Source organism: Orbicella franksi, chromosome 13 (genome assembly GCF_964199315.1).
Source record: "Orbicella franksi chromosome 13, jaOrbFran1.1, whole genome shotgun sequence".
Lineage (NCBI taxonomy): Eukaryota > Metazoa > Cnidaria > Anthozoa > Scleractinia > Merulinidae > Orbicella > Orbicella franksi.
This window is the reverse complement of record NC_138157.1, coordinates 2,143,989-2,164,352: the sequence shown is the minus strand read 5'-3', so window position 1 is coordinate 2,164,352 and position 20,364 is coordinate 2,143,989. Positions and strand designations below refer to the sequence as shown.

At 40.9% G+C, this 20,364-nt stretch overlaps 1 protein-coding gene across 1 annotated transcript; it reads right to left on the bottom strand.

Annotated features, from left to right (window-relative positions):
* Positions 1-168: 168 nt before the first annotated feature.
* On the bottom strand, positions 169-19,313 carry LOC145466322 (ubiquitin carboxyl-terminal hydrolase 10-like). The gene is made up of 16 exons (XM_081450023.1): positions 18,577-19,313; positions 18,369-18,458; positions 18,156-18,210; positions 16,565-16,853; positions 15,467-16,290; positions 15,031-15,122; positions 14,165-14,268; positions 14,019-14,062; positions 13,816-13,925; positions 13,147-13,246; positions 12,639-12,775; positions 12,090-12,215; positions 4,829-4,915; positions 4,310-4,451; positions 3,949-4,014; positions 169-3,416 (listed from the first exon to the last, which is right to left on the bottom strand). Exons 1-16 carry the CDS (start codon positions 18,592-18,594, stop codon positions 3,229-3,231), a joined length of 2,472 nt encoding a protein of 823 aa, XP_081306149.1. The 5' UTR covers positions 18,595-19,313; the 3' UTR covers positions 169-3,228.
* Between the last annotated feature and the right edge of the window lie 1,051 nt (positions 19,314-20,364).

Here is a 20,364-nt window from a genome sequence, read left to right as displayed (position 1 = left end):
TTCTACGCATTTAGTTTATCGAGGGCGAAGCACGAAAAAACGGAGAGGCTAAATAAAAGAGAGAGAGGTTTGGTGCCAAAAACGAACTCGTTCTCTCGCCTTGTCGCGCCGCGCTTCTCCCCTCATTTTTCGTAAGCCGTTTTCCGCGCTGTGCCCCAACTAACTGAACGCCTGGAAGAGGCTACAAGTTCTGCTGAAAGTCAATCCAAACGTTCCCTAGAGAGGGGGATCGTTTCACCGCGCTTCGGCCGGGCATAGGCCATCTCAAGTAATTATGACACAGGAAAGTAACATGTCATTGACTATCGTCTCTTTCAAGCATCCTTTATTAAGTCGTAAATCGTTTACAAAAGTGTTCTTGTACATGACAGGTAAACTGGGTACGCACCGTAACCAATTGGCAAACGCGCGGTTTATCGTTTTAAACCAATCAGGAGCAACCGAGACCAATCGTGACTTGGGGTGCTTCCATTACGCCAGACCGACCAGTGGGCTACCCAAAGAAAATGGAACGACATTTTGCGATCAAACCGGGCCAACCAAGGGGAACGGCAAATTTCGGTCTAACCGGTCTGACCGGTCAAAATGGACCACCTCCAGAGGTGGTCACGAATATTTCGGTCACACCGAACAGAAACACCTTTCCATTTGACTTCCGACCGAAATTTCCGGAATGTTTGGCATAATGGAGAGCACCCTTAATTTCCGCGAGTTTTTCCTCGCGTTGCGTGTTTTCGCGCGCTTTGCCTCAAAGTATGATTAGGTCATTGCCTTGCTTACGTTTTTAGTCACAAACCGTTGTATGAGTTAATTTTCTGAATGCTCGGGATAAAATGGTGACGTTAATATTTATGGTAAAATGAACTCCCGCAAAGCGACCCCCAATTGCACTGTTCGGAGATGGGACAAGTTTAGTCTGAAACTTCTACTTGCTGTTTTTCATGTACTCTTTACTTTTTACATGAATTGATCGGGTACTTCATTTCTAACGACCTATCTGCTTGAGCTTGTTCTAAGAAGGTAAAGAAATTTTACATCACTGCTGGTGTTCGGCGGACATGGTCGCTCGTGGAAGTTACAGTTTTACCTTTGACGAACGAGATCTTGTATTTATAGACCAAAAATGGTTCACCTTGGTGACCAAGTGCATGAATGTAGGTTCACCATCCCGGCGTTTTTGTTTAACCTTTCCGAACCGATCGTTTTACGAAAAGACTTCTTCGACAGCCAAACCTGTTGTAATAAACCTCATTATCCGTTGCTTATCCGTGCACAACCAAGCTTGGTATCAGATTCGTTAATCTTTGCCGGTACAAACGCTAGGTCTGACTTCTGGCATCCGTTTTTGTTATAACGAAAAACAGTGTCCAGACTATTGCCTGGTTTAATCATTTCTCCAAGCGTCCTCAAAATCACTGAACTTATTTCTCGAGTATGTGAGCGTGTCTGTGCCATTTTCGCAAGTGCCGTCATAGGTACAACCACTGTAATCTGGGTGAAAGCTTCTCGATATCGTGCCTTGCTTTCAAAGCTACTCCACGTAAAAATCTCACCGAGTTTTGCTGAAGCCCGTCACCAGGGACGCGTTTATTAACACCCATTGTATCAAGTCTCTAGTGACCAATCTCTAGTGACCAATCATCATCATCAGTGGACTTCATATTCCACTTTTGCCCTCGTGCTTGGAATTCCTACCACCTAACAGACAGGCTTCACACGAACTATAAGTGCACCGTTTAGTAACTTCCATTCAAGTACACCCGAAGACAAATTTGGCGCAAAAAAAGAAAGTCGAGAGTCCAAAATTTGGTGATTAAAATTTCAAGCTGAAAATTACGTACCTTATTTACTCGAAAAAGCGGCGCACTGAATATTGAACTTGGCGACGTTATGTGGCACTAGTTCAAAAATCGTTAGCAACCTTTTCTGCATAGAACAGTTATCAAAAACAATGCCATTCTTTTGTATCTTGGTGTCAAGTACTTGCAAAGAAGCGTGATCCAATTCGAATAAGGGCAGAAACTTGGGGCTCGAGACGCTTATTACTATTCTTGCTATGTGCGGCGGTTATTCGACCGCGGCGCTTAATCGCCGCGTGGCTTCTTCGAGTAGATGCAATACACACAGTATTTCTCTGAGCTGGTTGTTTGATGATTTTCCATTGGTTTCAGTAATTAAATGCTCTAACCAATAAGAAAAAAGACACTGCTTTCTCAACCAATTGGGGATTGCCAATATAGACAGGTCCCATTGGTCCGTAGTTTTTCCCGCCCTTTTTTTTTCTGAACCTCTCAGTTTTTTCCAATCAACTATCTACTACCTACTACCCGTAACTGCAATTCTAAACCCTTCCATTACAATATCTACAAAGCTACATATAGACAGTCAAGCGTTGGCTTGTTGAGGACCGAATGTCCAAACTTGACTTCGTGTGGAGAAAAAAATATAATATTCAGTCGTTCCAATCTATCGACAAAATATTTCCGAGTTATTTCTTACAACGGACCTTGAGCCTTTGGCCATCCCTCCACAATTAGTTGGGCTCAATCATTAAACTTGCATTTACATGTACTCTTAGACTGAATTTAGAATCTTCTCAAGTTTTCATCACTGAACTAGCCCATACCATGCGTGAAATTCAGCCGTCTCTTTTCGGAATGTTTGCTACTGACGGGTGCAATGCGGCCCGCTAGCTTATGCTATATTTACAAGCCAATTTGTTATTGGCTTGCTGTAAGCTTTCAGTTCTCCACGTAAGTCTGTGTGTTCGTTTCCTGTCAAGGAAACATGGTCGGCCTCAAACACAGATACTATTAAAGATCAAGAAATCTACAAAATATTCACTGAGAGAAATATCATGTTATCTAAATTATGTTAGTAGAAAATATTCCTTATCCGTCGTAAACAAGCGTGTAGAAGAATACCCCCAATTGTATTACTTTTTTTTTCTTTTTGACTTTTGTTTCAACCCCAATTGTGTCATAACTACCTACCAAAATATCCTAATTCTACTTCAATCTCAGCCATCACCTTGCACCGTCCCCTTCGTAGCCACTATATAGCTCGTCACACAACTAGTCACGCAACCGGGGAGGACTTCTGCTCGACGATCCATATAACGGTTACAACGAGAATATTTGTACTCTGTACACTACTATTGCTACTACCGTACCCCTGACGGTATTACCGCAAATACCCCTCCCTCGTGCGCGTGATGGGTTTTTTCACTCAAGGCATAAGGTCTATCCTTCGATAGAACAGCATGTAAGGATCTTTTCCCTGTGTGGGTTTTAAAACGTAGTTGAAGGGAACGACTTTGAGTCGTGTATCGTCCGCTCTGATCCATCCGTGCGTTGCATGACAAACATCGCTGGTGTAATGGCCGCCACAGGCATTCTTTCCATGGTGATACACCACTAAAGGGGAAGGACAAAAAAGGAATATCATAACAAAACAACTCTCAAAGGAAAACATGAAATAGCTTGGGAAGAAAAAAAATGATTTGAGTTCGAGATAGCCGGTATCGAGATAACCGAGCTTAACGGAGATCCTTGTAGCAACTGTGAGTGTTTTCTTTTTTTAATTTTTTCGTGAACAAAGTATCAACCAATATGAAACTCCACAAGGGTCTCAATCGACACACCCCATAGTTACACTAGTGTTTTCTGCGAGTTACATCTTTCCTCAGCCCCGCCCTCTTGCATTTTGACTCGTTCATATCCCCCGCGGTTAACACTTTGCTTGCGACCTCGACGAACTCAAGACAAAATAAAAGAAGGTCTCTGGACAGACTTCTGTATAGTATACTTGATCCCACGGGTCATTATAACAAGTTTCCCTTTTTGGCACGCGAGGAAAACGTTTAGCACTGCTCACATTTTGACAACAATTTTACTTGGTTAAAAGAATCTCACTAGGTCTCGCATTAGATTGTAAAAGCAAACTTACCGGCGAAAAGTTTGTAGGTTTTCTGCGCAGCAGAATACTTGTTTCTTACATTTGAGGATAACAGTTCTGTCAGGAAAAAAAGGCAATTAATTTCCTGAAATAATTTCGTGGTGACTTTCATTTTGTTCCGAACTTCAAATTGAACAATGAAAAGTTTTACTAAGAAATGTACCAGTCTGCAATTAACATTCCACAAATAATTCCAGTGATAAAGCTTTTCAGAATTGCGCAATAAAATACTTCAATTCGATGATTAAAAAATCGTGACACTGTCTGCGGTTGTTACGTTGTCAACAAACAGTCACAGTACACTGTAGTAAGATAAATGATCTATGCTTTGTGAGTTCAGCTGTCGAGTTACCTTTGCCAATAGTGAGCTCTAAGGGGTAATCGATGACCTTGGTAAGCTTTTGGCTTCCAGCCTTAGAGTAAATAAATCTCTTCAAGTGCAGAATAAGGACCTTTGGAAGGCCTTCAAGGGTCACGCGACGTGACACGTCAACCTGTAAACAATAGCACAATAATAGTCACATAACAGTTAGCTTGAATTTAGGATGAAACCATAACAACAACAGTACTTGGTCCAATTGTGTCTACCTTGTTAGCGTTCTTAAATTATTTAAATTTTGATACAAAAACTTGGACATTAACCAGTCCATATTGGTGACGTCCGTTCCTTGGCTTGTCACGCAATCAACGTTACTTGAAGAAAACTTGCAGCACGAGCCGAAGAGGGCAAAGAAGGCAAAGTGACCAAGCCTCCAATCCGCGGCTTTTACAAGGGTTTCATGAGTACCATGGGAGTGCAACCGAAATCATGAGGGTTTTACAACAATAATAATTGCAGATTACATTATCTAGAATTTTCGGCAATACTCGCCTGTAATTTAGTCTTTGTACAAGTGTATCCTTGTAATTCTTCCTTTAAAACCAAATTCTTTAATGCTTCCTCCACTGACGTGACAGTCTAGTGAATAAAATGCAGGTTAGAGGATTCTTGCCCGCTGGACAAGTACGTGAAACTTATTGGGAAAATGTTTGAGGAGGTTCAAATTACAGAAGTACTGTAAGAGATGAAATTTTGGGAAGCTCGTACAGTGAAACCTCGATGTAACGAAGGGCGTTAAGGGACTGGCAAAATATGTTCGCTATAACGAGGTTTTATTATATCGAGGTTCTTTTCCGCATATTTTACTATTACTAGGACGAAGAATGTCGTTCGTTATACCGAGGACTTCGTTATATACAGGTTCGATAAATCGAGGTTCTGAAATTGTTTTTCTGATCGAAAAGAGTAGGGGACGTAGTTCCCGGTGTGGTGGTCTATCTCTCATCTGATGGTTAAATGCTCGGAGATATTAGCTGCATAAGCTACTCTGAAATCAGAGGGTAAATAAAGTAATGTATGTGATGTATGTACGTTGCACCCTGCACGTTGGAAAAACCAAATTATATGTGCTCTTGTGAGCATGCAGTCATTTTTTTGGTCACCAGGTTGCTTAGTGATACCATCTAGTTTTCGTTATTTTCAATGGTTTCTAGTGATCTTCTTTCCTTTTTTTTCCCTGTGCATGCTTGTCCAAGCTAAACGTTGCTTGGCACTTAAAGAGGTGCTTTCAGGTTCAACGAGACATACGCAAATTATAATACTTTCGGAAATCCTTGGATGTTCAAAAAACAGTTTTCTATAATTCTTTGCACGGACTGTACTCAAAGACCTACCACGTGTTTCTGTTGGAAAAGCCAAGGCCGCTATAAGGGTCTATTTGCTCGGTCGTTTCACGATTCAAAGAGTCAATTGCTGAGTTAAGTATCCAGTCAAATTATAATAATAAAAAAATGGCACAAAGACCATTGAGTACTCCAGTAAAATTTATCTCGTTAGCATTTCTAGCATACACGTATTGTTCCGAACTGAAATTTTGTGTTCATTTTGTGTAAGGCGCGTTGCCTATTTACCGAGTGGAGACTAGGTCCGATATGACATGTTGTAAACGAAGAAAACGTGAGCTGGACGTCCGGGTCGAAAAGCAGATGAATATTGTTATAAATTTTGTTGCGTTTATGGAATAAATCGTTCATTTTCATGGTCCTTCGAGCCGGATATTGGATTTGGAGAAACAGTTTCGACGATTGGTCGAGCAAAAGGAGAGTTGGATCCGTTTATTACTGCGAAGAAGTTGGTTTTCGCATATCGGCGATTTGGCGCCAAACAAACCACATGTGTATTGCATCAGCACTTTGAACGAGAGGAACTTCTGTGAATGTGCAGACCTGTAATTGTTGCGATTATATGAGGTTAGTAAAATTTGTGGTCTTTCAAAATGTCGAAAGATTTAGAAGCTATCAAGAAAAAGAGAAAATTCCTGAGAAAATCTGTCACAGACACGTTGAAGTTAATCGACGAAGCCCTGTCACAACAAGATAATTATGCACGAGTTCAAGTGTTGAAAGATAATGTCGCAAGTAAGTGGAGTGACTTGCAGGAAGTGCAAGCCACGATGTGCACAATGTTAGAGGATGAAGAGATCGAGGCGGAATGTGAGAGCCATAATGAATACGAAACGCGTGTAATTGAAAGCATGGCCAAAATGACAAGTTATTTGGCAAGTAAACAAGTTCCCGAAGTACAATTGTTAGGAAGCAATCCACCCGTATCCCAGTCGTCCTCTCAAGTACAAGTTAAGCTACCCAAGATTAATCTACCAACCTTTGACGGAAATGTTTTGAGCTGGCAACCCTATTATCAGTCGATAAAAGTTTCAGTGGTTGACAATCCGTCGTTGGCAGATGTCCAAAAATTAGAGTACTTGATGAGATCGCTAAAGGGTTCGGCTGCTGAAGCGGTGAAAGGTTTTGCAGTGGTACAAGCGAATTACAAGCCAGTTTTGGAAATCTTGAAGGAAAGATTCGGGCATGCAAGGTTAATACTTGATGCACATGTAAGATCCTTGATCCATTTGCCACGTTTGAGCTCTGATGATGCAACCTCCATGCGTAAATTCTACGATGAAGTGATAGGTCACGTTCGCTCTGTTGAGTCCTTTGGTGAAAAGTTTAATTCTGAAACTTTGGCTCCAGTTCTTGTGCCTCTAATAGTTGACAAGCTGCCAAAAAAAGTTGTGGAAAAATGGGAATTGGAGCTTAATGAGGAGAAAGCTAAACAGGACTGTGTGGAAGTGAAAATACTGTTTACTTTCTTGGAGCAATTGATAAGAGCTAAAGAGTCTTCACAGCCTCCTTCTCTTGATTCCAAAGCTCCGGCAAAGGAAAATCTTGGAAATCGTGAAAACCGTTTCAAGTTTAACCGGTCACAAAAATTATCCACCTCTGCATTATGTGCGGCAACGCAAGAGGGCAAGTGTGTCATTTGCTACAAAAACCATGGTTTGAAGTCATGTGTCACTTTTCTGTCATTACCTGTGAAAGAAAGATTCAGAAAAGCAACGTCTAAAGGCCTGTGTTTCCGATGCCTTGAACCTGGTCATAGAGCCGAAGTGTGCCAGAGACCTCCATGCAAGCATTGCCAAGGTAGACATCACAGTCTCCTGCATCAGGATTCAGCTCGTCCTCCCTTGGAAGAAGTCAAGGTGGAATCAGCCCCGGAATTACTACCCTCGTCGTCAGGTCCTGCTTTGCTGTCCTCAGTTGTGGCAAATTCTGTTGCAGTGAGCTCAGGTGGAAAAGTGATCCTGCAGACCATACCAGCTATTTTGTGTGGATCAAATGGGTGTTCAAAAGTTGTGAGATGTTTCTTTGATCCTGGTTCTCAAACGTCGTTTGTTCGGCAGAGTGTAATTGATGAGCTTGGTCTTGATGGGAAGAGTGTCAAAATTGCTGTTTCTGGATTTGGTGGAGAGGCCACCAAGAGCACTTTGCGGAAGAGAACTGCGTTTACTGTGGCACCTATTGACAAATCTGGACAGCCTCAATGTATTGAGGCACTTACTACACCAGTAATATGCCGGCCAGCTGAAGCTGTGGATATTCATCCAACAAGATGGTGTCACCTTCGAAACATAGCATTTCCTGAAGAATTCCCTAGAGAGGAACAAGAGATTGATGTGCTTATTGGCTTGGATTTCTATTATTCCTTTGTGACAAGAGACATTGTAAGAGGGGGTTCCCGTGAGCCAGTTGCAGTTCGCACAACTTTGGGTTGGGTCTTCTGTGGGCCAACAGGCGGTCATGGCCAAGAATGCACTGTGTCTATGAATGTTCAAATTAGTGTTGAAGAACAATTGAATGAAACACTTCAAAAGTTCTGGGATTTGGAGTCCATTGGTGTCAGACTTGCTGAAAGTTCAATTTCTACTACTCATGCAGAAGATGTGGTCTTGAAGAAGTTTAAAGAGACACTAACATACAATGATGGTCGCTATGAAGTATCCTTACCATGGACGGAAGATTGCATTTCATTGAAAGATAATTACCGGCAAGCGGAAAGTAGGTTGTACAATCTAGAAAAGAAGCTGCTCCATGAGCCAGTGAAAGCTGCATCGTACAGAGAAGCGATTAACAAGTATGTTGAGAACGGTGTTGCTGAAGAAGTACCTTGTGATGAAATTACACCAACAGATGGGCGTCCGGTGTTCTATCTCCCTCATCATGCGATCATCAGGGAAGACAAGCAGACAACCAAGACAAGAGTTGTGTTTGATGCATCAGCGAAAGATAGCAATGGTGTCTCTCTGAACAGCTGCTTAGAGCCAGGCCCAGCATTACAGCCAGATTTGGTCGGAATTCTTCTGCGTTTTCGAAAGAATTATGTTGGTATCATGGGTGACATAGAGAAGATGTTCTTGCAGATTCGGTTAAAAGAAGAAGACAGAGATTCACACCGGTATCTGTGGAGAGATTTGGACCCCAAGGCCACGCCTAAGATTTACAGAATGACAAGGGTCACATTTGGAGTTGTTTCCAGTCCGTTTCTTGCCATTGGCACTATTCAAGAGCATGTGAAAAGGTGTAAAGAAACATTCCCTGTTGCATCAAATGAAATCTTGAGGAACACTTATGTTGATGACTTTGCTTCAGGGAGAGACAATGTGCAGGAAACGCTGAAATTACAGCGAAGTGCTACTGAGCTTATGCAGAAAGCTGCCTTTAATTTGACAAAATGGTCAAGCAATTCATCTGAGCTTATGGAGGCCATACCAGAGAGGGACAGAGCAGCAGTTAGTCTTGTCAGCCTGGAAAGTGATCTAGCAGAAGCACATCCAATCACAAAAGCATTAGGATTAAAGTGGAATACACTTACTGACAACCTTGTCTTTACAATTGATGTGGACATTGTTAAGTCGAGATCAAAGACAGTGTACACTAAAAGAAAGGTGGCGTCTTTAGCAGCAAAGATATTTGATCCGATTGGTCTAATCGCACCCTTTTCAGTGAGGTCAAAATTAATTCTTCAAAGCTTGTGGACCAAGGGTGTTGGATGGGATGAGGAAATTCCCATGGAAGTCTCATCGAAATGGAATCAGTGGGTTCAAGAGATTTCTGAACTTGGACACCTTCAAATTTCTAGATGTTACACTGATTTGCCATTAGGTCAGAACCCCAAAGTAGAGCTACACGCATTTGGTGATGCGTCAGAAGTTGCTTATGCCTCTGCAGTTTATCTGAGAGTTGTTTGTGAAGATGGAAGGGTATCTACCAGTCTTGTGATGTCCAAGACCCGAGTGGCTCCTGTAAGGAAGATTACCCTATCGCGCTTAGAGTTGATGGCTGCTGTAATTACTGCTAGACTTTGCACCTATGTCAAAGGTGCAATAGATTGTCCCATTAGCCGCATTGTTTGTTGGACAGACAATTCTTCAACGTTACACTGGATTAGAGGAGCAGCCTCACAGTGGAAACCATTTGTTGCTAATCGTGTTATTGAAATTCAGTCATTGCTGGATCCCAGTGTTTGGAGGTATTGTCCAGGACCGCAGAACCCAGCTGATCTACCTACCCGAGGTTTATCTGCAAGTCAGTTACGAGAGAGTCATTTGTGGTGGAAAGGACCCTCTTGGTTGCAAGAGTCCGAAAAAGATTGGCCCGAGGATTTAAGGTCAAAACCCTCCAGTGAAATTGTTAACCCAGAGAGGAAGAGTAAAGCTAGTGTCAGTTGTGTTGTGCAACCCAAAGAGCCGTTTATTGACTTCACAAGATTCAGCAAGTATAGTCGCTTGCTAAGAACTGTTGCTTGGATCAGAAGATTCGTTAGCAACTCAAGAGTGAAAGAAGAGGAAAGAATTGACAGCCCTTTAACTGGTTTAGAGATACAAAATGCAGAAGAATGGTTGATATCTCATGTACAAGAAGCAGGTTTTCCTGAAGAAATTGCGTCATGTAAACAGCATGGTCCAGTGAAGGACAGCAACCTTGCCAATTTAAACCCGTTTATGTGTCCGACTAGTCATTTTCTTCGTGTTGGAGGAAGAATTCACAAGTCACTGTTGCCAGAAGAGGAGAAACATCCTATTATCCTGCCTTCTAACCATCCTGTTGTTAAGTTGTTAATTGATGATATTCACAGCCGTGAACTACATGCTGGAGTTGAACACACTTTGTCACTTTTGCGACAGAGATTTTGGGTGATCAAGGGACGATCGACCGTCCGTCAGACACTAAGGAACTGTCTAATTTGTCGCCATTACCAAACAAAACCCTTTGGTCAGCAGATGGCACCACTTCCTGAAGACAGAATTAAGCCTGCACCACCGTTCACTAACGTGGGTCTAGACTTTGCTGGTCCTTTGTATTTGAAAGACAGTGGTGAAAAAGTCTATATCTGTTTATTTACATGTGCAGTTACCCGTGCAATACACTTGGAGTTGGTATGTGATATGACAACTGAGCGATTTCTCCTTGCTCTTAGACGGATGATTGCAAGAAGAGGAATGTGCAGCATTATTTGGTCAGATAATGCAAAAACTTTTAAGGCTGCTAACAAGGAGCTACAGCGATGTTGGAGAGTATTGGAATCAGACCAGACCCAAAGTGCTTTGTCTGAAAAGAAGATTCAGTGGAAGTTCATTGTGGAAAAAGCCCCATGGTGGGGTGGCTTTTATGAACGTCTTGTAAAGAGTGTCAAGACGCCACTGAAGAAACTATTTGCCAAAGCAATGTTGGATGCCGAGCAGTTAACTACTATTTTAGCTGAAATTGAAGCACAGCTGAACAGTCGTCCTCTTACTTACCTTGGCGCAGACCCTGATGACTACAGTGTGATTACCCCTGCACAGATTTTGATTGGCAGGAATCTTCAAGCGTGTCCGACTAAAGACACTCATGTTTCAGAACAGACCTCAAGAGCCCTCACCAAACGTTTTCAGTATCACCAGAAGCTTGTAAATGGATTTTGGAAGCGTTGGCATGCAGAGTACCTAAAATCCCTGACACCTCTCAAGAAATGGTACAAGATTGGTCGTGAAATCTGCAAAGGTGACTTGGTCCTAGTAAGTGAGGATCGCGTAGCTCGGGGTCAGTGGTCATGTGCACGAGTGGAAGACACCCACACAGGCCGTGACGGTCTTGTCCGGTCCGTTACCCTGCGGACCTCATCTGGAAGTCTTACCCGTCGTCCAGTACAGCGGTTACACCTATTTGAAAGCTCTGATGCTGACTTAGCTGCTGAACTTAATTGAACTTTATGAGACCTTGTTGAACATTTTAGTTGAACTCTATTGAGCTTGGTTGACAAGTTACATGTAGTGATGCACTCCCTGCATCGGGCGGGAGGATGTTCCGAACTGAAATTTTGTGTTCATTTTGTGTAAGGCGCGTTGCCTATTTACCGAGTGGAGACTAGGTCCGATATGACATGTTGTAAACGAAGAAAACGTGAGCTGGACGTCCGGGTCGAAAAGCAGATGAATATTGTTATAAATTTTGTTGCGTTTATGGAATAAATCGTTCATTTTCACGTATTGTCCACGCACTGTCCACGAATACAACACGCAGACTACACGCATTTTACGCACGTGTAGGTGCTGCAATCCCTTTGACCGGTACTGTAGTTATTGATCAATCACATTTTCTTTGAATCACAGCTGAAAATCAGGTTCTTGTTTAGTTTCAATAAACACTGTACTAGAATGAATTTGCTTTTAGTTAGATATTTCTTGGTTTGCGGAGTTACATTAGCTACACACCTGCACATCCAGTTGAAGTTCAAAGAATGGTTCCACATTAGCAGAATCTTTCAAACCAGTCTGATGGACAGAGGAGCGTAGAAATCCACCAAATATGTCTGAAATGAGTGACTGTGGGTATGATGCCTGCAATCAACATGACAGGCTTTAATTAATTGGCCATCCCAAATTAGTAGTCTGCTACGGTCAGCTGCGTCAAGGTGCAGTGGATCAACAGTTAGTGTGGTGAGCTCCACATTGAGTCTGGGTTCAACCCTAGCTGGGAATACTGTGCTGTGTTCTTGGGCAAGACACTTTCCTTTCAAAGTGCCTTTCTCCACCCAAGTGTATAGAGATGGGTACCTGCGAATTTAATGCTGTGAGATCACCCTGCAATGCAGGACTAGTGTCCCATCCAAAGGGAAAAAGAAATACTCCCAGTCGCTTCATGCTACAGAAACCAGGATAAGCTCCTTTTGTATGAGCTCGTGGCCTCACACAGACAGCACCTTTCTTTACGTTCAGCTACAAGATTCTCCAAAAGGTGATTAAATCGACTCAACACCTTACCATTCTGGTTACCATTGATTTGTTCCTGGGTCCAACTTGTTCCCAGTCTCCATCATCTTCCTGTCCTTCAGGAGTGAGTTCGTCATCAACTGTAAAGTCATCAGTCATGAGTGCCAAGTCAGCATCCTTCTCTTGAGCTGGACAAAACAATGACAATTATTACTTAGCATTCTGGGCAAGTAAGGTGTGTAATGGCAGCAGATAGCTTTGAAACTACTGCCTTGCCTTGTAAACCCACATCTGCTTACAACTAGTTTAAAAGTACATATATACCATACTTCAAAGAAGAACATTCTACATTCTGGTGCCTCTGTGCTTATATTTACATGGAAGAATCCACCTAAATGAGTTAGGTTAGATGATGGTGGCTTAATGGTTAGTAAGTTGGACTCAAGATCAGGCGGTTCAGGTCATGGGCACTGGCTGGGGTCACTGTGTTGTGCCCTTAGCTGTTGTTCATGCGACTAAAACCAGAGTAGAGCGCTGAGAGATATGAGCCAGTTTTTACCTTTGACTGGCCCAGAAATCATCTGGGAGAGCTGTAGCATCTCTTCATGCATTCCATTCAGAATACAGCTCAGAAACTCCTGTGCATCTTCTTGGCGACCCTGAAAAGAAGAAGTCACAAAAACAACAAAAACCAATAAAACCTTTTTACAATTCAATAAGCCTAATCACGCGTTTTGATGCCATCTAGACTTTCTAACATATTCTACCCCACGTTGCAGCCTAATATATTCTACCCTGAAATCCATGAGGTCAACTTGTAGCAAGTCTAGATGCCATCTTGCTGGGTAGGCAAAGCGTTCAGAAATTACAGTGTTTGTATGGGAATCTGATGGCAAATATATATATTTTTTAAATACTGAATTTTGCACAACTTATGAACTGTCCTATTGTTTGATCCATTCAACATGTACGCCCCGAGGCCCTACTACAATTTCCTGTTTAAGCAATGAGATAGTGAATTTAGTCTGCCTCTACATTATGCTAATAAAATCTCATACAGCAGCTACATTCCTAAAATTCTTAATCTGGGCCTGTGCTTTTGTGTTGCGAAAATTTGTGATAAAAAGAGAATAAAAGAATTATTGATCCTATGCTAGGCTGCACAAGAACGCACCACTGTGATGTAAAAATTGTTTCAAAAATTGTTTCAAAAATTGTTATGACTTACCTTAGTTGAAAGTGAACTCTGAATGATTAACAGCATCTTGTAAACATTTGAAGGTTCAAATGGTTCTCCAGTGGTGAAATCAATCTTGGAAGGTACAGGGGAATTACTTGCTAAAAATCAAGATAATTGCAACTATTAATTTACAAGACCAGATCTTCAGAGTTCAAAAAGTCCCAATGCCCTTGGAGATACAGTTTGCCTACCTGGTTTAACTTGGAGCTCTTTAAATTCATTCATAAAGACTACACTACAAAAGAAAAAATTATACATAAGTGGCATGCTTTAGCTGAGGAACATCATCAAACTTGATCTGAGCAGAAATACTTATAAGCCCATGTATTAAACTTACAGGCTGTCCAGAATAGGTGTTGATGTTGGACCTCTTTCCTTAATGTAAGGTAGCTGTCTTAACAAGTTGAAGAATGGTGGACAACCCACCAATGCTTGCAAGGTCTGTATAAAGTCAGGGTCTTGTAAACAGTAATGAAAAAGCAAGTTGCTGATTCCCTGATTAATTGACATATTTATTTGAGGCACTATGATTGACTCCAGCTCATGGTATGCTAATACAATAACTAATTCTCAAGCACAAGTTGAACATAACAATATAAATCCAAATGTATTAATTTGAAAACATAATTGCATTAATAAATAAGAGTAACAAGTGACCTTCACATGCTATGAGCACTACCAATAATTCAATTTAAAACAAAAATTTACAGCAGGCCTGTTAAACTACATGTGGGAAAGATCATTTATTAATTCAATTATGCCGCGGTTTTTAAAAGTTGATGGAATTGTAACTACACCACAGGACTTTCATTAAGAGAAGTAACTGTACAGCTGAGTACGTTTGATGGTCCCATGATGTTACAGGTGAGAACAACTTGCCTATTGTTGGTACGGTGGAACCCCACCTTAGGGTCACCCCGTTAACTAATACAACCACTCTATGGCTACAGCCACTTTATTCTGCCCTGAACAAAAGCTCAGTCAGTCATTTTGTTACTAAAAAAAACCTTTAATTCAGGCACCCCATTAGTATGGCCAGATTTTTGTGGCCTGTTGGTGACTGGATTAACAGGGTTCCACTGTCTAATGATCAAGGCAAGAGGTGATCCAAAACTTAATGACAGCCTTCACCAGTTGGTCAACTTGAACCTCCCTAAAGAACGTTTCCTACCGAGAGAAGTTGAATCTTAAGCTAAAGGATACAGCATTAATGTAACACCAGTTTCCTCTGTTGATCAGCCCTCTTGGAATGTAAGGTTTCTGGTTGTAGTTTAATTCTTGTTTTTGAATGATTTCTGCAAGAGTAACAAGGACAATTTCTATAATCCCATGCATTGTCCCACAATAAAATGCCATGTACAAACTGTCCAGCTATATCCCTTGAGTTAGGTAAATTATTAAACCATGACTGGACCTCATTTGAGGTCCACAAAGGCTTTGAACTACACTGTAACGAATGTGATCTTACATGATCAGAGCTGTAATCAAACTGAGTTTTTCATCATGTAGGCTATGTGACAGTGAAATTTGTGAACTTAATTTGATGGAGATTAGTGGATACAAATTTCCTTTTGGTAATTATGATATAAAATAGCCACATAAATCAAAAGCTTTTACATGTACAAAATGTTGACAGTACCTGCAAATTTCTTGGCATACTTATCCTCCTCCACCCCTACTGTTGTTTGAACAGGATCTTCTGCCTTCTTCCCAGCTGATGTTGAATTAGTTTCTGTCCTTATAACAGGACTTGCTACCTTAATAACAATACCAGGTGATGCCTTGGCAGAGTTTTTAAACAGATCAGCCCATGATGAAGGTTTTGGAAGTTCTTTTTTTTTGCTTCCTTCATGAGCTGTATTGCTTGTTTGTTTGCATTCTTCCACATTTAGTGGACCTTCATTTTCAAGCTCTAGTGATCTATTAGACTTGTCTGAACTTAAGGGTTGTTCTGCAGTGTTCACAGTAACTGTAATTTTGACATCTGTGTCACTCTGAACAGGACTGTTTAATGCCCCATCTGTGGACGAAGAACTTTTTCTATCACCAACAGTTTCTCTATCACAGGGGCTTGTGCTTTTTCTTTGTGAGGTTGTTTTCTTGTCTGCTGAATGATTGTTGCTGTCTTTTTGCTCCTTTGGTGAGGAACAAACAACATTCATGTGTACCTTACCAGCATCGTTATCAACTTTGCTTACAATGACTTTGTCTGTAGTGTGTAATGATGGAGTAGTTTTGCCTTTAATGACAGAGCCAGCTGAATTTACAGAAGTCCTTTCCTTCTCACTGCATTCGCTGGAAGAGCTTGAAACAGAGCCTGATCGCTTTCTTTGTTTCCTCCGCTTTCGACGTTTGCGTGATCTTTCATTCTCTGGTTTATCTCCCAGTCTTTCTACATGGCTGTTCACTGTTGATGACAGGGGTGGAAAACTGTCGACATCGGGGGATGTGGTTGTTGGGGGACTACAGCATGGAAGAAACATTTTGTAGTTAATATTCACCTAGTTGATTCTTATAGACAATTTTTTTAGACAAATTCTTATAGACAATTCTACAGTGGAATTTTCAACATCATATAACAATTGAAAGTCTATACAGTTGAACCTCTACCAACCAACACCTTTTGTTATGTATTGAGCCCTGAAGGTTTTTGCAAGGCTTTCTGTTTGATGATCCCTAATAAAAAGTATGGTGCCTTGAAGATCAGTATTGTTTAGACTGGAGTCCTTTATCTCACCTTTCAGATTTGATTTTCTTTTTTTCTCTTTCAGGTTCTTGAATGCTCTTTCCACCAAATACAATATGTTCAGTGGTACTGCGTCTGGGAGACTCTGTTGATTCTCTGTCTTGCTTTGGTGTTTTATTGAGTAATTCATGAACTGAAACAACTGCAACTGCTTTGCCTGGTGCATTTTCCTGTTCACTTTCTTGTCCAACCTCTACACCAGAATCTTCAAGACCTACTCCAACATTCTTAGCTGCTGCAGAACTGTCACTTGATGAGATCTGCACCCTTGAGTCATCAGCTGTCAACCAGAAAAACAAGGCTCTCTTAAGGTCCGCATACACAAGGAGACTAGTCCCTGCAGCTTGTCCCTACAACTAGTCCCCTGAAGAGTTTATACAAAGGGACTGGTCCCAGGGACTTGTCCCATGAACAGTCCACACAAAGCATTTTGAAAAACAAGTCATAGGGACTTGTCCCAAAAATCGAAACCAGTTTGAATTCGTGGGACTAGTCGCAGGGACCAAATTTTAGTCCCTGGGACTACATTTTGTGGCAAAAATGGCTACATGTAGTTCACACGATGGGACTTGTCCCCGCAACTTGTTGCAAGGACTAGTTGCAGAGATTAGTCCCCTCATGTGTGCCAACCTTTATTTTTAGAACTTCTTACCACCCCTGATTTTCACCATAAAATGCGAAGACCTGCTGCATTGCTTTGTTGTTAGTTCTTTTAAAGAAAAAAAAAACTAAAATTATAGATAAAAATTGTTTTGGAAGATTTTCATCCAACAGTTGGATTTTGGCAAAATCTACATTACAAGGTTTTTTTCTGCCAGACTACTGGGAATCACATTTTTAATGGAAGATAATAATAACCTTGAAAGGAAAAATGAAATTAAGTGCCACAATTTTTTAGATGTTTATGAATTGTGAAGGACTTGACAAATGTTGTCGCTTCAGTTTCAAAAACGGTTAAACCCTAAAAAACTCCACAAGAAATTTACAAATAACTGTATTTAGAACTAAGATGATAAAATATAAATGCAAACGTTTTAGTGCAGCTTCATCCCTCAAATTTGGTCAGTGACAAAATTCTTTTGGCTGATATATCTTATTTTACAAAAATAATTAAATCATATCTTTCATTAACTTTGCAAGTTAAGACCACTGGCTCATAGTCAGCTAACTTAAGACAAACCAAAAATATTGCACTGTTTGTACAGAAGAAAAAGTTCAATATCTATAAAAATTTTTAAAAATTATCGGAGAATATTTCGTGTTTATTCCTTGTGAGCCCCACCCACAATACTTAGAAAAGTCGATCCTAACTTGTCATGTTATGCGTGCTAACTTATAATTTCAAAACTCTTTCCGGATTAACAGCCATGATCCAGAATATTGTTGATATTATGCAGCCAAACAATCATCAAACTACGTCTTCGCTAATCCCATAAACGGTCACGATTCACGCAGTGTTAAATCTCAGTAACACAACACATACAATTCTTATAAACTACATGTAAGTGTGGACAAATGCGCCGAAGATTAGTTATTAACCCGTAACTACAGGGTGAGTACTTGGCAAATCTAAGACATGTACCTCTGTAATTATTGCCCGGTTCTTCGTGATCTGAAGACTCAAAGTCGAAGAGAAACTGCAGAAAAGTAATGAAAAAAAAATTAAAATACTGTACAATGTAAGCTTAAGCTTATCTTAATTGAGTTGAGTTGCATCCAAACGTAAGGTTACGATCAGATTCAAAACAAATTCAGACTTAATAAAAATAAAGAAATCTACCAAGCTTATAAATACCTCGACCGGCGGCAAATGTCCAACCTGAGCAACTGAATTGCTGAAGTACTTTTCCCATTCTTCTGCAGTAAAATCGCCGAAGGTTATACCCTGAATATGGCGAGGATCGAACAAGAAATTACACGACATGTCGGTTTATAAATTCGGTTTCGTTTGTTCTACAAATTGACGGTAAGTAATGTGACATTGATTTTTTCCTTTTCCTCACCTCTTCTGAATTAGGCATTTCTTGAGCCACAATGGCGCTTGATTAGCCTCAGCTCAGGAAATCCATGGGCAAAATTTCCTTTCAAACCCTCTCGCGGATCAACTTAGACTTCCATCTTACTCAAGCCAAACACGCATGAGCAGAGGAGAATGTGACGTCACTTTGAGTCCCGAGGCGTCCCGTTGCGTCCCGTTGATACTAAAATGTCCCGAAAATAGTCAAGAAACAGTCAACGAAAGCACAGGTCACGCAAGAGTAATATAAGAGTGTATGGAGAACTTTGGCAGAAATATGAGAGTTTTTTTATCATAACACCGTAGGATAGATGAATCACACTAATTTTTGCTCCGATCTTGTTTAAATTAAACTCTTCAGGATGAGAGAAAAATGACATCATTGAATGTTCAAGAGTCTTTACTCGGTGAATTACCCATACATTGAACGACTTTATGTCATCTACTAATCCCCATACAAACTCTTATATTACGCTTGGGTGACCTGTGATAGAATGCTGTGAAAATCTTGTTCTGTTCGGCAATGTTTGTATTTTAGAAAGAAAAGGAACAGCCCCGATGCAATGCATACACATTAGAAACCAAATAAAGAAGATCCTGCTTGATTGAACGTTGGATCTCTCAGCCAAACTTGAAAAGTAAAACGATGAGAAGTCAGAGACTGCTGCAAGGCTGACACAACGTGGTATATTTAAAAGAAATATTTCGGCCAGCCTTCTTTAGGTTTAGAGGCTGTTTTTTTTTTTTTTGTTTTTTTTTTTTGTTTTTTTTCATTGTTTTATGTTGTGTTACGTTCTGGGGCAGATTTTTTACGCTTCAAAGCTATTTTTGCCAATAAAAAGTAAAGTCTGCATGATACGAACCAAGTGGCTCATCAGACCGGAGCTTATCCCGGTTTCTGTAGCACGAAGCGACAAGGAGTATTTCTGATGCTAATCCATCGCAGGGTTACACCCAGTATTGTAGGTCGCCGTTACCCATTTATACACCTGGGTGGAGAGCTAGAGGCACTGTGAGAGTAAAGTGTCTGGCCTAAGAACACAACACAATATCCCCGCCCAGGACTCGAACCTGGACCGCTCGATCCGGAGTCGAGCGTACTAACCATGAGGCCACCGCGACTCTGTGTGCAAATAGTGAACTCCGAATATTATAAAATGTAGATCTTACACTAGATCAGACCACCCAAACGAAATAATTGCCCTCTCATCTGTTGCAAAAAATAACCGAAACGCAACTAGACCAGTACAGATAGGTGCATTAAGTGTAATCATATATTTTTGAGTAGAGGAGAGGTGGGCAATTACCAAACTGAACAAACTTCCTGCACAATGAAGAAAAGAAAACGTAAGAAAAACTTCCAAAAAAGTTTAAAGAGAGCCACGCGAAAGGAATTATTTTATGGTCCAGAAATTGAAAACAGTTTCCTCGCCAGACATGATGCTGGGAAAAAACCTCTTGCTTAGAAAAATTGCCAGGAGATTAATTTTTTTTCAGTTTAATATTAATCCTAACGGACATTCCGCCCGACTGTCTATTCTACCCACACTAATGACGAATATTTATCAATAAAGAGCACAGCTGAAGAATTCCGATGAAGAATATATTGGGTCCTGGAATCAAGTTAAAGAGAAACGCAACTGGCGGATAGGGAAACTGGAAACTTTCCAAACTTACAGCAGAGTAAAGGGGGAAGGCAAAGGTGCACAACTGAAAGGACTTGGGAGAATTTACAACTAGGTTTAGCCCTCGGGACAGGTGCTCGTCATATTTA

What these genes read in the sequence shown, in the direction of transcription:
- LOC145466322 (XM_081450023.1), bottom strand. An exon ending in AGAGCTCCAAGTTAAACCAG is followed by an intron (nt 13,926 to 14,018) that starts GTAGGCAAACTG and finishes CTTGATTTTTAG; the next exon opens with CAAGTAATTCCCCTGTACCT. An exon ending in AGAGCTCACTATTGGCAAAG is followed by an intron (nt 4,015 to 4,309) that starts GTAACTCGACAG and finishes TTTTCCTGACAG; the next exon opens with AACTGTTATCCTCAAATGTA.